The 16946-nt window shown below is 38.4% G+C and overlaps 1 protein-coding gene across 1 annotated transcript; it reads left to right on the top strand.

Annotated features, from left to right (window-relative positions):
• Positions 1-7652: 7652 nt before the first annotated feature.
• fam89a (family with sequence similarity 89 member A) lies at positions 7653-16712 on the top strand. Its single transcript, XM_080048074.1, has 2 exons — positions 7653-8026; positions 10591-16712. The coding sequence occupies exons 1-2, from the start codon at positions 7778-7780 to the stop codon at positions 10903-10905; spliced, it is 564 nt and encodes a 187-aa protein (XP_079904200.1). The 5' UTR covers positions 7653-7777; the 3' UTR covers positions 10906-16712.
• Positions 16713-16946: the final 234 nt, after the last annotated feature.

Here is a 16946-nt window from a genome sequence, read left to right as displayed (position 1 = left end):
ATTAACACCTGATTTTGTATTTCAGTGCACACACAGTGGGTGCAGACAGTTAGGAGATCATGGAGAGAGACTGTATTCACTGTCTCCACCTTTAAAGTGTGCATCAAAGAGAGCTCTCGCTGTCAGCTCCTTAAACTGAGTTGTAATGCAAAGACATGGAGAGGGTGAAGGGGCCCATTAGAAAGTGTGTGTATAGTTGGGTGGGGTGTGATCGGGGGAAAAAATGTTGTAACCCATTTTGCTGCAATTTCTTTGCAACTGACATTTAATAAAAAAACCTTTGAAAGAAAGAAAGTGTGTGTATCAGAGAGAGAGGGGGGGAGTAGGGTGAAACCATATATAGTATTTAAAACGGTGAAACAGAGAGAGAGAGAGAGGGGGATACAGTAAAACAGAGGGGGGGGTGTAGAGAGGGCATAGGTCAGACAGGGCGAGGCCAGCTGTAGTCAAGTTTATGTAGTATTATATATGATGAGTATTTAGGAGGGAGGGTGTTAGTAGGGCTTTTACTGAACAGCCATGGAGAGGGTGAAAGTGTAGCAGAGAGAGAGAGTAGGGGAGTAGGGTGAAACCATATAGTATTTAAAAGGGTGAAATAGAGAGAGAAAGAGGGGGGAATTGGATGAAAAAGAGAGAGAGAGGGGGATAGAGTAAAACAGAGAGAGAGAGGGGGATAGAGTAAAACAGAGAGAGAGAGGGATGGAGTAAAACAGAAAGAGAGGGGGATAGAGTAAAACAGAGAGAGAGAGAGGCAGTAAAGTGAAACAGAGAGAGAGAGGGGGAATATAGTGAAGGGGGGGGGGGTATAGTGAGGTCATAGGTCAGACAGCATGAGGCCAGCTGCACCATCAGCACCACCACACCCTGCTGCTGCTGCTGCTGCTGGAGTCCAGCCAGAGACACTGACACAAAGCACAGACAGACAGACAGCGTTTCAACCATCGGCCCATATCACATACCACAGTCTGCACACGTCTCTGATTACCATCTGTCCACCGCACACGCTATGAAAACCCTTTGAAGTGATGAGAGAAAAGAGAGAAAAAAAAATTGATTTCCTACAATGTTTTAGGAGCCAACATATGATGTTTATAGAATAATAATAATAATAATAATAATAATAATAATAATAATAATAATAATAATAACTTTATTTTTAGAGCACCTTTAAAAACAATCCAATTCAGATACACACAAATATCACATCTGTCTCCCACGCAAAGAAAACTCTTTGAAGTGAAGAGAGATAGGAGAGGAAAGATGGATTTTATCTAATGTTTGATGAACCAAAATGTGATGCCTAAAAGAAGAATTAATTTATGAATTATGTTTTATTGTTATAGAAAGTGTCCCCATGCCACACTGAATAACATAACACCAATACAAAATACATTTTCACATGCTCTACTTCTTTGCACAAAATAAAGAATAAAGATAACATGTAAAGGAAAACATTACAATTACTTTTTTAGTCACTGCTTGAATAAGAAGCTGCATTTCTGACTTTTATACCCTGATTTAAAGATTCGAAGAGTCGTTCAAAAGAAGCATACTGAACTTGAATGTACAATAAGTCATATTTCTTTAAAATATAGTATAAATAGTTTTTAAAAAAGGAATCATTGACATTATTGAATGAGCTGCTGCCGAGAGAAAGCAGCCAGTGCCATGGACTGCGACAGATGTACAGAATAAGTAACAGGGTCAAACATCAAGGCACAATGTTATGACAAAAATAGATGCATGCACAGAGGAGTGTGGGTCAGATTACCCCAAAAAAGCATGCTGGCTTGCAGAATGGATGTTGTAGGATATCCGGTAATTGTGTGTGTGTGTGTGTGTGTGTGTGTGTGTGTGTGTGTGTGTGTGTGTGTGTGTGTGTGTGTGTGTGTGTGTGTGTGTGTGTGTGATTATACAAACCATTGTCTCATTATAATTACCATAACATCCTCGTCCTTCCTTCCACAGAGGACAAACACTCATGTGGGTGACAGCAGCTGTTCTTATAGCGGCCACTCCTCTCTCCCTCACACACACACACACACACACACACACACACACACACACACACACACACACACACACACGCACACACACACACACAGGCAAACACACACACACACACACACACGCGCACGCACACACACTCACAGAGACACATACACACACACACACACACTCCATCCGCCCTTTCAGATGTATTGTCTCTCTGACAGCCATGAAACATGTTCCAAGTTCAATGCAACCCCCTCCGAAGTGTGGTATCTTGAGGGGATATGTGAATAGACTAATGTGCAATGTAGCCATATTGACTATGATAGCTTGACTTTATGGTACCTCTCTTTGCAAAGATACATTATCAACACACTACTGATGTAGTTATGTTTTTTTTAAGTATTTTATGTGATGTTAAATTTGTCAAGTCACCAAACAAAAAAGCTTAGATTAATAGAATTGAACCGTGTGTGTGTGTGTGTGTGTGTGTGTGTGTGTGTGTGTGTGTGTGCGTGCGTTTGTGCGTGTCTGTGCATGTGTGTGTGTGTGTGTGTTTCTCAATTGGAGACAAATTAATCAACATATCTCCCACTCCACAAACTTCTTTTTAAAACCTTTTTAACCTGAATTGTCTCTTGATTTTCCCACTATCCTATAATAGCAGCTGGTATGAATTATCAAAAGGCTGAACTGTGGCATTGCCCGTGATTTCATTCATGATTTAGAGCCGGTGGAGATCCTTAAACTTACTTATTTATCATGGAAAATGTTGAATCTAATATTTAACGCACGGTGGAAAATAGCAGATTTATAGTTTTTGCACCAGAGGGCTGCAACAAATTATGACTTTTATGATCAGTTTTATCTGTTATGATATTATTTTAATATATGTTTCTGTTTTACTCAAACATTTTTAAAAGCTATAAACATAAAATTGAGGTTATTACATGTTAAGATAATAGTGAAACATAATCATACTGTCCCAGAAGCAAAAATGACTTATTCAAATGTTTTGTTTTGTCTAAATGAGTCTTAAAAATCCCAAATCCTTAATCTGTATTGTCTCTTTAATTAGACTTATCTCTTTAACTGTTAATGCTTCAACCTATAAGCACTTTAAATGTATCCGTTTCTGTTTGGAAAATATGCTATACAGGAATTTAGCCGTAAAAAGAAAATGTATTGACAACAATCTGGATAGTTAATACTTTGTGTCATTTAAAAAAGCAAAATGCTGTAAATTTTCACTTTTTGCAATTAATTTTTGCTGCTTTTCTCAATTAGATATTCAAGTAATAATTGATTGGATTTATATAGCGCTTTATTTCGATGTTGTTGACTCAAAGCGCTTTACAGGGTTCCAGGTTCAATTCGTTCACACACAGTCATACCGGTGGTGGTAAACTGCGATAGTAGCCACAGCTGCCCTGGGGCAGACTGACGGAAGCGAGGCTGCCATTCCGCGCCATCGGCCCCTCCGACCACCACCTCAAACACACAGCAATCATACACATTCACACAAGGCAGGGTGGGTGAAGTGTCTTGCCCAAGGACACAACAACCATGACACAGGTGGCCGGGCGGGAATCGAACCTCCAACCCTTTGATCGTTGGTCAACCCGCTTAACCACCTGAGCCACAGTCGCCCAAAGTGATATAAAATTGAGAAAAAGCAGCAAACGTTCACATTTCAGAAGCAAGTTGATTGCATTTCAAAATGATTGTCAATAGATTTTCTGTTAATGACTAAATTCCTGTATACCATATTTTTTGTATTCCTCAACAACAAAAAAATTAAACTAAAAATGTATGTTATTAATAGTGTAAAATGCATTTAAAAATTGTCCAGAGCCCGAGTTGACATTTTCAAATATTTTGATTTGTCTAAATGAGTCCATAACCCAAAGATATTCAATAGAAAGTGATATAAAGTGATATAAAATTGAGAAAAGCAGCAACAATTCTTATTGTGCAAAAAGTGCAAATTTACAGCATTTTGCCTTTTAATTGACACATGACACAAACTATTAATCATCCAAATTATTTTCCATGCATTTTCTGATAATGACTAAATTCCTGTATAGCATATTTTCCAAACAGAAACTGATACATTTAAAGTGCTTATAGGTTGAAGCATTAACAGTTAAAAAGATAAGTCTAATTAAAGAGACAATGCAGATTAAGGATTTGGGGATTTTTTTGGGGGGGCTGCGTGACTCGTGAGGACTTTGTAATTTCCTTGACCTTGAAGGAAGATATCGCTCTCCAGCCGAGACGTAAGCGGATATCTTTAGAGCATTATTAGCCGGCCTAAGCTAAGGCTAAATGAAGCAGAAGTCTTTGTGCTTTTGAGCAAGGCAGCTTAGAAGGAGCTATAGTGTTGCTACCATAGACATAATAACCATTATGTCTATGGTTGCTACGGTTGCAGGCCTCACCAGGGGGGCCGGGGGGGTGGGGGGGGGGGCATCAAACCCTTAATCTTTTGATGAGGAGGTAGAGATATACCAGCTATAATGGTGAATGTGGTGAAAGCTTATATACAATCCTTTTGCTCATACGAACACACACACACACACACACACACACACACACACACACACACACACACACACACACACACACACACACACACACACACACACACACACACAGTCTAAAATCCTAAAATAAGACCCTCCAACACCAAACAGATTGTCCCAGAGCTGTTGTTTTAAACACTACAGCTGTGGACTGTCAGTTGATGGCTAATTGTTTTAAGAGCAGGATTAATAAGGCAGTGCAGATGTGACATGTCATACTGTGTGTGTGTGTGTGTGTGTGTGTGTGTGTGTGTGTGTGTGTGTGTGTGTGTGTGTGTGTGTGTGTGTGTGTGTGTGTGTGTGTGTGTGTGTGTGTGTGTGTGTGTGTGTGTGTGTGTGTGTGTGTGTGTGTGTGTGTGTGTGCGTTGACTCAGGGAATTTGTCGTCAAGATCACTTTTTGTCAAAATCAAATCAGTAAATATCTCCTCACTGCCTGTCCGTGGTCTGAAAAAGAAAGCTAGTGTTAATACACAGCCTAGGCTCTGTAAACGGGTATCTAGACCAGGTAAATTAGGAGGGCCACAGTAGCAAGCGACATGCCTGTTTACAGAACCCATACACTGTGTATCAACACTCCATTTTCTTTAACCGCACACACACAGACAGGGAGCGGATCGAGAGGAGATATTCACTGATTTTGACAACAAGCTTTCTTCAGAATCACTGACTCCACCTTTAAAAAGGAGACTGGCCTTTTACTACATAGATTAAATATGTACATTAATCAATATTTCCTTTGGACCTCTATGGAGCCTTTAACTGAACTAAATAAAATATGAGTGGTGATGATTGGTATAAGAAGAAAGCCCAGTCTTTTATTTTGAAGTTGAAGACCTTGCTGTGGGGTATTAGTGTTTATATTCTATCTGCCCGAAGGAAAATGAGTCAGGTTGAATTCATTTCAGTGGAGCGATTAGGAAAAGCAGGCTTCAGGCTCCATCCATCTGCCTTTCTCTCTGTGTGTGTGTGTGTGTGTGTGTGTGTGTGTGCGTGCGCGTGCGTGCGTGCGTGTGTGTGTGTGTGGTAACCTACTAGCCTATAGCACATGCTCATCTCTAGCAGACCAGTGGGTGTGATGCTATTGTGTGTAATTGTTGTGTTGTGTGTGTGTGTGTGTGTGTGTGTGTGTGTGTGTGTGTGTGTGTGTGTGTGTGTGCGTGTGTGTGTGTGCGTGTGTATGTGTGTGTGTGTGCGCGTGTGTTTTACAGCTAAAGTTATTGTTGTGTTATTGTTGTGATGGGCTTCAGGCTTGGTTGGGGGGAGCGAGGCCCACCATCTGTCCTTTGTACTGAAACTATTGTCTCACACACACTCCTGTCATGACCTCAACCCTCTGTCTACACACACACACACACTCACACACACACACACACACACACACACACACACACACACACACACACACACACACACACACACACACACACACACACACACACACAGTCAATGTATTTGTTTTGTTGTAGGGAATCAAATAAACATGGTCCCCCATTATACTAATTGGTGGACAGGAGAGTCACTTCAATGCCAAGAACTATAGACTGTTTCTGTGCTGCTTTATGTTGACGATATATCATAAAAACTGACAAAAGCATTGAAATGTAAAGCACTGGTAAATTTTGAGATTTTTTTAGCTATGTTTCATCCAGATACATATTGCCAATTTTGAATAATTATCCAAAAATGTCTGAAAAATGTGTAATTCAAAAAAGTATTGTTTTAATGTAGCAGTAAGTAATCAACTCACAAAGATTGATAATGATTTATGTTTATTTCAATTTTTTAATGTTGAAGTTTCTTCAATTAAAGTGAAAGTGGTTATTTTCCATGTGTCAGTTAAATATATTTTATTCATACAAAGTAATTTAGGTCTGATGTCATTATAAACATTTCTAAGTGATCCTGTCATTGTGTCAGTTTTTTTTATGAGTGAAAAAATAAGTGTTTGCAGGGAGACGCCCAGCAGTTTGGTTAAAGGACAGGAAGCGGATTTTACTACTCAGCCGAAATCCAGTATCGCCAAGATCCAAGATCACATCTATTGACCCAAACACCACCGGATGTTCAGTATTCAAAATAAGAGAGTTTTATTTCTCTCCATGATGTAGCTACTGTACGGGTTTATTACAAAGTACATTTCTTAATGTTGATGTAGATTTGTCTTCAAAAGCAAATATAACTAACATCTTAGCAAACAACAAGATCCCTATCAGAAGTGGTAGTTGTCTTCCTGTGGATTTTCCCGCTCTAAAGATTTTTGATAGCGCATTCTACACATTGTATGTCCATGGTTCTACAGTGTGTGCATTTGTTTGGTAAGTGAGTGAGTGAAATAGGGTCCGCACTGCAGGATGCATGCATGGCCATGAGGTAATGTATTTATTTATGTTTTGCTATATCAGATTATAAATGGTAATATATGACAAATTGACAATGGTGAAGCAAAGTAAACTTTACAGTTATGGAAACACATTATGTTCCGGTCTGCCTGACATCAATCATTTTGTCTAAGTTCCAGGGAGATTGGACACGAGCAAAGGCATTAATACTTAAAAAGGACATAAAAAGTAAAGTATATGTTGTATTCACTGGTGGTCTCATTTATGATCATCAGTGGAATAATTTGACTGTTTCATAAACATTAAAACATTTCTCATAGTAACTTTATTTTAGTTATAGCGTAGTAAAAACAAGAACACCAAAAAGTTAGCCTGGTCCTACCACACCATCATACTTCATATCATTCATTTGTACATTTTCATTTGACTACTGAAGGGAAATACAAATTGAGCGAAAGTAGGTGGGTGGTGCCAGGCTACCAAAAAGTGTATCAGTGATGCTCTTTTATATCTTGTTTTTATTGTGTCCTCTAAAAATAAAGGCTGAGATGAAAAATAAAATAAAAAATTATATTTGAAAGAAAATCATAAAATGACCAATGGTGCTTTTATTTTGATGATCAAACCAGAAGCTCACTGCCTGGTGTCCCGGTAGCTTTACGTGGCGTCACTGGCCTCGGGACAGAGAGACAAACCCTCCGCTGTTGCTTGGTTTGTTTGGTGCGGGGGAGAGAGAGAGAGAGACACGGCTGCTTGTTTCTCAGCGAATTATAACAACTAAACAGTCAACTTCAACGTCAACACTTTTTAATTTACTAGCCTTTTTCCCTATTTTTGTTAAAAAATTACCCCCAAGGACAATGAATGGTAAGTCAGCGAACGGCTCCATAGGGGGCATGGCCTGCATCGAGGGTCTTCCCCCGCTTCCGAAGAGCTTGAGCGGCTTGCTGAACTCGAGCGGCGGCTCCTGGAGAGAAATGGAGCGGATGTACGTGAAGAAAACCATGATACAGGACGATTTGAGCCGCGGCAGAAACAACTGCGACAACCTACTCACCAATAAGCCGGCCAACCTCGACGCAGCCCTCGCCCTACTACGGAAAGAGATGGTAAAACAAGTCAAAGGACTGTTTTGGTTGTTTGTTATTTTATACTGAAAGAAAGTGCTACGTTTTTTTTTCACCACTGGCTTGTTGGTTAGTTAATCCTACGTTCACAGTATGCAACCAAACTCCATAGACAAATTCTGGTAGTGTTATTTTCATGTTGCTTTTGAGCAAATTTACACACCTCTTAACGCCAATTTTAAGGCGTATCATTCATTATTCGAGTCTCCTGGTAAATTCGGCATGCATATCATTTACTATATATAACAATATATGGATAAATATCAACTTTCAGGTATAGATTTCGCTTTTTTCGCAGCAGCAGCCAACTGAGATGTTTCTAATAGAGTTTAACATTAGTAAGTACATTTAGTGAATTGTTCCGAGTTTACAACAATACGCTGTTAATTCCCAATGTTTATCATATTATATCATTAGTATACAAAGCAAGTTTTGTAGGCCTAAGCATGAGAAAATAAAACACCATTATTTTAAATAGACTGCCTGGTATCAAGAAAACATTTTCACACAAGAAAAAATAGGATCAGGCCAAACTTGGCATTGGGACGCTTTTTATTGATGTTATTTGCAGCAGCAACTTACATTTTTCAAATGGATTTCAACAAAAGTCCACCTTAACTGAATTGTTCGGGGTTTACCAAAATGCCCTGTTAATTCCCAATGTGTAGGTATCCTGTTATTAGCAGTTAGTAGTCCCTTATAGTCTACCTCTAGAGAACATTTCTAAGCACAAACACTAAAATTACCCTTTTTTTCTTTACTTTTTTTTATATTTTAAATGAACATAGCCATTCGTCTTGTGCTGATTTTGATTTTAAGATTAATTTAATATCCCTCTTTAGCTTAAAAATATGACTTTTTCTATATGACTCCTGATCTTGCATCAACTCTTCTGGTAAACTAATACACCTTATTCCACTCATTAAGGTGTATACAGAATTTGACACATTACTCACACTTGTTTACCCTCCCTTGCCTTTAGCAGGGATCAACCAGGTATCATTATCAAGCTATAGACTCCTCCATGTCTACAGGATGACACATAACAATAGCCTGCCTTTAGTCATACATTACCTGGTCATTTAGATGGTAAATAGTTGAAACTACTTGAAACTCAACCTGTTTGCCATTTGGAATTCAGTTACATACTTAACCAAATCCTATCTCTTTTTCACGTGCTTTCCTCGCTCTCGCTCTCGCTCTCGCTCTCGCTCTCTCTCTCTCTCTCTCTCTCTCTCTCTCTCTCTCTCTCTCTCTCTCTCCCTCTCTCTCCATACTACAGTAGCTATCCTCGTGCTTATTGCTTTCTTGCCTGTTAATGTTTTACTATGTTGTTGATATTGTCTGATAACTTTTCAAGGTCTCATATTTTTTTAAATGGGCAAGGCAAGTTAATTTACTGTATATAGCACAATTCAGACATAAGGCCATTCAAAGTGCTCTACAGGGGCAAGATTAAAATACATAATACACATTAGAAAAGCGAATTAATAGAAATAAAACATTTAAGGTGTAAGGTTTAAGCCTAACCCCAGTGTGTATAGCCTAGCCTGTGTATGTAGTTAATGTAGCCTAGCCTAGCGCTCGCTCTCAGCTGTTTGAAATGAGTCTGTCTGATCCAATGTGAAATGTGTGGAAGACAATGCAGTGGTCCTCTCAGCTGAGTGGTATGCAGGGCCAGGGGGAAATGACCTTTTGAACCCAACACACACACACACACACACACACACACACACACACACACACACACACACACACGTATATTTGTTTTCTAGCCTCGAGTCAGTAGGAGCAGTAGTAGTAATGCCATGATGTCAGATATAGGGGCAATGCATGTTATATAAGGATTTATTTTCATTACCTGTTTATCCAGTTGATTGAAGATTTGTTTTAAAATCAATCATTAATACAATGACAAAAACAATTGTAAATAATAAATCAATTAAAAAGTGAATATTAAAAATGCCACATACTGTATTCTCATATTGAAGAGGCAGGAAAGAGGCATGGAGATCAGATTGAATTACGTAAATGTAAATTGGTGGACAACTAAAACTTTATTCCTGTAAGTTGTTTTGCTCTGACAAGGTTTTGTTGTTACCTGTGTAACAATGACAAAATAAAACTGATCTGAACTTTGTCAAATAACTTAGAGTAATTAATCCATTCTCAATATTTCAGTCAAGGCACATTAGTATGATGACATCCTAATCAGGCTCTTCCATATGCCCTTCTTCCAGGTGGGTTTACGTCAGCAGGACACACACACACACACACACACACACACACACACACACACACACACACACACACACACACACACACACACACACACACACACACACACACACACACACACACACACACACACACACACACACACAAATATATATAACATACTAATCAGGACCTTTATCCAGCCTTGTCCATATGGGTATCTATACTTAACTTGGATTAAAAAAGACCTTTTAAAGTGGTCAATCACTCCCAAACGAGTACGGTCTAACATCCTAATCAGTCTCCTCCATACACCCCCTTTCTCCCAGGTGGGTTTGCGTCAGCAGGACATGTCCCTGCTCTGCCAGCTCTGGTCCCTGCACGAGTCCATCCAGGACTACAAGGGCTCCTGCCAGGACCTGAGCGCCGCCTCCAGCCTCAGCCTCATGGAGAACGGCTTCTTTGACGAGGACGATGAGTACTACGGACCCGACCCGGGGGCCACGCCCACTGGGGAGGGTCCGGACGGAGAGGGGGGCGGCCCTGGAGCTACTGCCAAGAACAACGGGAGTGGTGGTAGCAGTGGTGGTGTTGGTGGGGTCGGAAAGGACGATAGCTGGGACTCCTTTCACGTCAATATCTGAGGGCTTAGTTGGAGCGTTTTGATGCACATGGATGGTGGTTATACGGGAGGGTGAAAAGACTTCTTCAATGGTTTTAAAGGCGTTTTTTTTTTCGATCTGGTCGTGTGGATGGTTCATTTTGGAATGAGGGTGAAAAGACTTTGAGGTGGAGACCTATGGAGACCTTTTGGCTGAAGGAACTGGTTGAGAGAGCAGCGTATGGTATCTCATTACCATAGAAGACTAGGAATATAAAGCTCCTCCTCGGGTGATACACTTGTGCTGCAGAAGATTTCCTTTTACTTTTTTTTTTTTACTTTTTTCATGAGACTGCAGAGCTGAAAGCGGCTCAAACTCAGGAGTTGAGATGGATTTTATATTCCAACCAAGACTCCATATAGTCAAAAATTAGGCAATATATTATTATATGTAAATATTATTTCTTTTTATTCTACAGCTGCTTCTACAGTATATCAAGTGGTTTGGCTAGCTCTAGCCAGTCAACCATTTTTTTTTTTGGGCAGAACTTTTTTCCTTTTTTTTAATTTTTTTTTTAACATATACAAAATATATGAACAAAGTTGTATTATTATTTATTCTATAATATAATAACAAGTCATTTGCGTTCCTGTTTTTATCTCTATGGACGTTTGTACTGCAACACGACCCCGATACAAGTCAAGATCACAGCTTTTCCAGGCTGGGAAAAAGCAGAAAACTGGGACGTAAAAAAAGTTGACACAAGGATTGGACTTCTGAACTCTGATATCGGTGTCGGTGCAAATAGACAATGGACTATTTGTGTGTTTTACTTTGAAGGGGTTGAAATCGTTCATTTACATAATTCTACAAGGTCTGGACAGGAGATATCAGACTTCAAGGAACGGATACAGAGGTGGAAGTCCTGAAAACTTGTCCACAGTGTAAACAAAATGCTTGAAAACAGAGAGAGTTTTCATTCATACCTTGGGGGCTTAACTTGTATTTTTGCCCCTTTTCTTTTCATCAATGGAGCAAGTACATTTTGCTCTGAAAAATGTGAAACGTTCAAAAATGCTGGAAACAGTTTCAAAAAATCTCTTCATGTGCTCAAAAACAAACTTGGAGGTCCAATTCACCGAGCTTCAGATCATGTACTTGAACACATCACAGGGAAAACTTGATGCGTCACTGTTTTTCTGGTTCGTAAAAAGGCCCCATATGGTTTCAATCAATCGGGTCAATTTACGTATTATAACTCCAACCCGTTTCATGACACATCAACTAATTCCTGTTCTCATAACATAGGGCCGTTCATTCCTAATCCATAATGACTCCGTTGTCATGACGTTAATTGCCGGAATTCTAGGAGCGTTGCGTCATCAAAAAGAAGTCGGACAGGGCTGGCGACATAAGCAACTCAGTTCCCATTCATTCTAGCTGATAAGAATGTCTAAAAAAAAAGCTACACACACATATAGAGCTCCGGAAAAAAATTAAGAGACCAGTCTGGATTTTTCTTAAATCTTCATCTCTACATTACTTATTGAAAAATACTCTTAATGACAAAGAATGTGTCGGAATTTGGTAGAAATGTTGTCAGTTGTTTATAGAATAAAACCAAAATATTCATTCTACTCAAACATTTGCCGATAAATAGTAAAACGAGAGACACTGAACATTAGGAGTGGTCTCTTGATTTTTTCCAGAGCTGTATGTAGTAGCATTGAGACTTTATATTCTTAGTATACTCTCATCTAATAAGTATTGCAAAGAATTGAGTAACTGTGGTCGAATTCTCACATGACTTGCACTTGCTGGTTTATTTATCATAGTGACATTAATGAATAATAGATTAATTTGATTGGCTTGTGTAATGGCCAGTGAGTTTGAAAATTCATTTAAAATTCACAAATTAGTTTGTTGATTGTCAGCAGCAAGTTTCTGTGGCCTTCAAAATGTTGCTCGCAGTATAAATGCAAAAGCTGTCGACCAGGGTAGCAACTTATTATCAATGGAATACAGGGTTGTTTGTAATACTTTGTAATCTTTAACTGATATTCTAACAACACACACACACACACACACACACAAACTGCTGCATCAAGAAATTGCTTTCGATTTACACTATAACATGCTAAAGAAAAATGTATTTAAGACATTTAACAAACCTTCAATGGGCTATTTAACTATCCCTGTTTCATCCTAAGCACTTCACAAACTAGGCAATACTGTACACTAAAAAGATTGTAACAGCAATTCAATACAACTTGCCTTTTGTTGAATGCCTGTAAGCAAAAAAATAGGGAAAAATGAAACTTCCCGTAAACACTTAAAGCTGGGGTATATGATTTCTGATTGGTCAAAGTTAACATGACCAATCAGAGCGAGGCTCCGATTCTCTTGGCACGACGTTGTTGGTGTAGAGCGTGTCAGGGAGGGACCATAGGGGAGGGACCAAAGAGAACAAGTGGAGCGGTTGAGGTATTTGGATTCGAATCTCTATCCCAACTGCCATTTTCTCCACAAATCCTCCACCCCAGCTTTAAATAATGCTCCCACAAACAGAGGAAGCCTTATTTTAGAGTCTTAAGTTTGTTTTTCTTAAGACAGGCGAAGACGTTTGGATGTGATAAAATTCCTATCTCCTACTTTAAACATGATTGTTACTCAAGTCTTCCTAAATATCTCTGAAAACTGTACTGCAAAAACGTTCTCAGCTGAAATTGTAGCACCCAACACTATGGCTCAACATAGCAGCATAACATTGTAACACTCAAAATGCAACATGACTTTATAACTGTCAACACACACAGTTACCTGGATAACCTTTGCAATTTGATATCATATCTGTACAGATCATGATCGTTAATATTGTTTTGTTTGTAAAAATGATCGAAATACACGCGAAACCAAAGAAATTGCAGCGCTCGGTCAGTACTAAATGTCCTGGACTTGAGGCGGCTGTGTGGTAATTCGCTGATCTCGGTTGGTTTAATTTGACTTAAAAATTATCTTAAAAGAATGTGTTTTTAAAATTAAATCCAGTTTGAATATGACATGTGGTTGTGTTCCATTTTTTTTTAAACTCTTCATTTAAGTTTTGACAAATTTTCTATCAAACATTTGAGGTGAAATGAATACTACCTGTCTCCCCTTTAAATGGAGATCTTATAAAATTCACTATGTGCTCACGTTAAATGTGAATACCTTAGCAATGTGTTCATATGCATATCTCAGGTTTCTGAATGGAACCTGAAAAACCTAAATAGACTCGGTAGCATACAAACAATGGTACTGACTCCATCATACAATAAGTATATTAAATAATTGAATGTTTGCTGTGTTGGTTACACGTTCCGAATCTCCTCAACTGTTTTCTCTGCACAAAAAATAATGCAGAGAATTACGCAGTCAGGGTCAGTTAAGAAAAACCTTAATCCAAAGCTAATCAAAGCAAATATGATATAATTAATGCAGTTTTTCAAAACATTTCGGATGTTAACTTGTACCCCCTTCTTTGTTTCTATTGGATGTCTACCTACACAATTAGTGCCTTTTTAGCTAAGCGAACCTTCAGGCTTCAAACCTGTGGCATTTGCTGCTCAAATTGTAACTCATTGGACTCGCTTGACACACTTCACACACTTGTTTTTTTTTAATGCTGCTACGTGTTGGAATTTGATAACTTGTACGACCTCCTAAATCCCCTTGAACTGCAGAGTATTACACCAGGAATCCCATCCAACAAAGAGCCACTTACAAGGTGTGCCAAGAGATTTGGAGGTTTAGGTTTTTTTTCAACCAAGACTCTTAATGATTTTAAAAGGGTCTAAGGGCAGGGTGTCATACTGTATGGAATGTGAGGCACATTTCTAAAATTGTCTCCCCCTGTCAAAGGCTGCCTTTTCATTTTATTGAACAGTAAGCAGCTGTTGGGTTGGGTTGTATTTCTGTTGCTTCCTCCTCTCTGAAATTTGAGTTGCTTGCCGCCATACATTCTTAAAATAACCTGGGGATGGCTGATGGCATCAACATACCTTCATTTAATTTGTTTTAATTGTCCAATCGTAGCAGCTCTTAACTCCAAAAAACCTGCAGCAACAGCCTTAAAAATCAGACACGCGAATCAGTCTGTAAAATAAGGTGCGTTCGTTAAAAATGTTCAAGTGTTTCCGAGTGTCATTTTTTCACTTGCTTGTGCTTGTTCTGTGTTTAAAAAATTATCCTGTAAAACTACAACTACCTGAGCACAAGAGAGTTAGCAAGGAGATTTCAATTGAACACCAGCAAAAAGAAAATTGTACCCAAGATGATGATCGTAGCGTAAGCAGTTGAATTGTGTGTGTGTTTTCCAACTTCTACAATAACCCCTGTTCATTTTTTTCGTGCGAGTATTGGATGTGTAATGTGGTGATTGTTATCTCAGTCTCCCAATGAGAAACCATTAAAAATATCTTTAAAAAATCTTAAAATAAATATTTGAATTTTGAACACGATTGTAGACACTAGCTGGCTTTGTTTGACTTGCCAAAATGTACCCAATGTAAGGTCAGATCTCCCAGTGATTTTATCTGTCTATGTTAATGTCATATGTGTGTGTTTTTGGTGCGAGTGTCTTTGAGTCTAAATCGAAATCAGCAAAGGGCTTCTTCTTTTCGTAAGCCGCCATTTTGCACCAACTTTAAACAATCGCATGAAAAAAAATCAATTGTTATAAGCAATGGGAAAGATATTTTATTCTACTCAAAGTGGCCTCAATTGACCAGAATGCATTGCAAACATGGAAAACGTAGTGTTACATACGAGCTTACCCTGCGTTCCAAATCACATACTTTTTCTTTTTACTACACTACATACTAAAGTACAGAAGAGTTTTAGGGCCAGAGGAGAGGAAAAAAAAGGAAGATAAGGAAGATTTTTTTTTCATTATGTCGAGAAATGTCAAGAATAAAGATGAATACTCTAAAATGCTATTGGAGTTATTGGGCTGTTTGTTTATTTTCAGCATACTACAATTGACCTGCATGTATTGGGACATCCAAAATCTTTTTCTGGCATACTAAATAGTAGGGAAGTATAGGGATTGGAACGCAGGGTGTGTTTTGACCAATTAAAACACTTGAGCGCAAAATAACTAGTGCGGAGATTGGTGATATGTCATATTTAATACGGAAGGGTCCTTTTATATCTGAGCTTTCAAATGTCCCTAACTCCCTTAAATCCCCCTTAAGCTAAGAGAAAAACACAAGAAAAGCCTTAGAAGTATTAAACTTAACTGCTCATTCTGACAGCCGATTACAAGCGTTGACATATTGAATTTTCAAAGTATTATCCCCCCTTTTTCTCATAACTTGCTGCATTTGTTAAAACGGTTTGAATCTATCTTTGTAAAACCATAAGGAGAGATCAGAAAAATCTAAAATAAAATGTATCTGACTAAACTGCTTTTCATTTATCATAATCTTTCATTAAAGGTGCAGTGTGTAATATCTGAATGTGTATTGGCATTTAGTGAGGAAACTTCTAGCTCCTATGTAGATTATAAAAATGCTCATTCTAAGGAAATAAACGCAATAAATACATTTAATTTTCAAGCAATTAATTATACACTAACTAAAAACATACTTGGGAATATTATATTACATATTCCACCAAGTCTGTTCTGAAAAATTACAAAAAAAAAATCTACACACTGCTCCTTTAAATCACTATAGCGTAAAGAAAAAACGTTTGAATGTGTTTTGTGTTGAATAAGTTAAAGTTATTGAGATGATTTGTGAAGCCTGTGTTGTTGTCATGTCATTACTCCTGTTCGGTGATCCATGGAGGACCACACTTCTGTTTCTTTGGACATTAAGTCTCAGTCCTATCAAACTTATTAAACTGATATGTATTTAATAAAGTGATTCAGTACTTTTAGAAGGGTTTGGAGTGAACTTCTTTGAGATTTTTCTTCTTACCGTTAACACAATTATCGGTGGGGATTTTACTGAAACCAGACGGCCAATAACTTCCATATATTTAATACTTAAAGGTGGAGTCAGTGATTCTGGAGAATCCTTGTTGTCAAAATCAGTGAA

The sequence above is a fragment of the Ammodytes marinus genome (assembly GCF_949987685.1).
Source record: "Ammodytes marinus genome assembly, chromosome: 19".
Taxonomy (NCBI): Eukaryota; Metazoa; Chordata; class Actinopteri; order Uranoscopiformes; family Ammodytidae; genus Ammodytes; species Ammodytes marinus.
The sequence above is the reverse complement of the archived record's forward strand: the minus strand, read 5'-3'. Positions and strand labels throughout refer to the sequence as shown.

Bases quoted from the DNA above. Each gene is read 5' to 3' on its own strand.
- fam89a (XM_080048074.1), top strand. From the start codon at position 7,778: ATGAATGGTAAGTCAGCGAACGGCTCCATAGGGGGCATGGCCTGCATC. The intron at 8,027-10,590 runs GTAAAACAAGTC...CCTTTCTCCCAG, and splicing joins CCCTACTACGGAAAGAGATG to GTGGGTTTGCGTCAGCAGGA.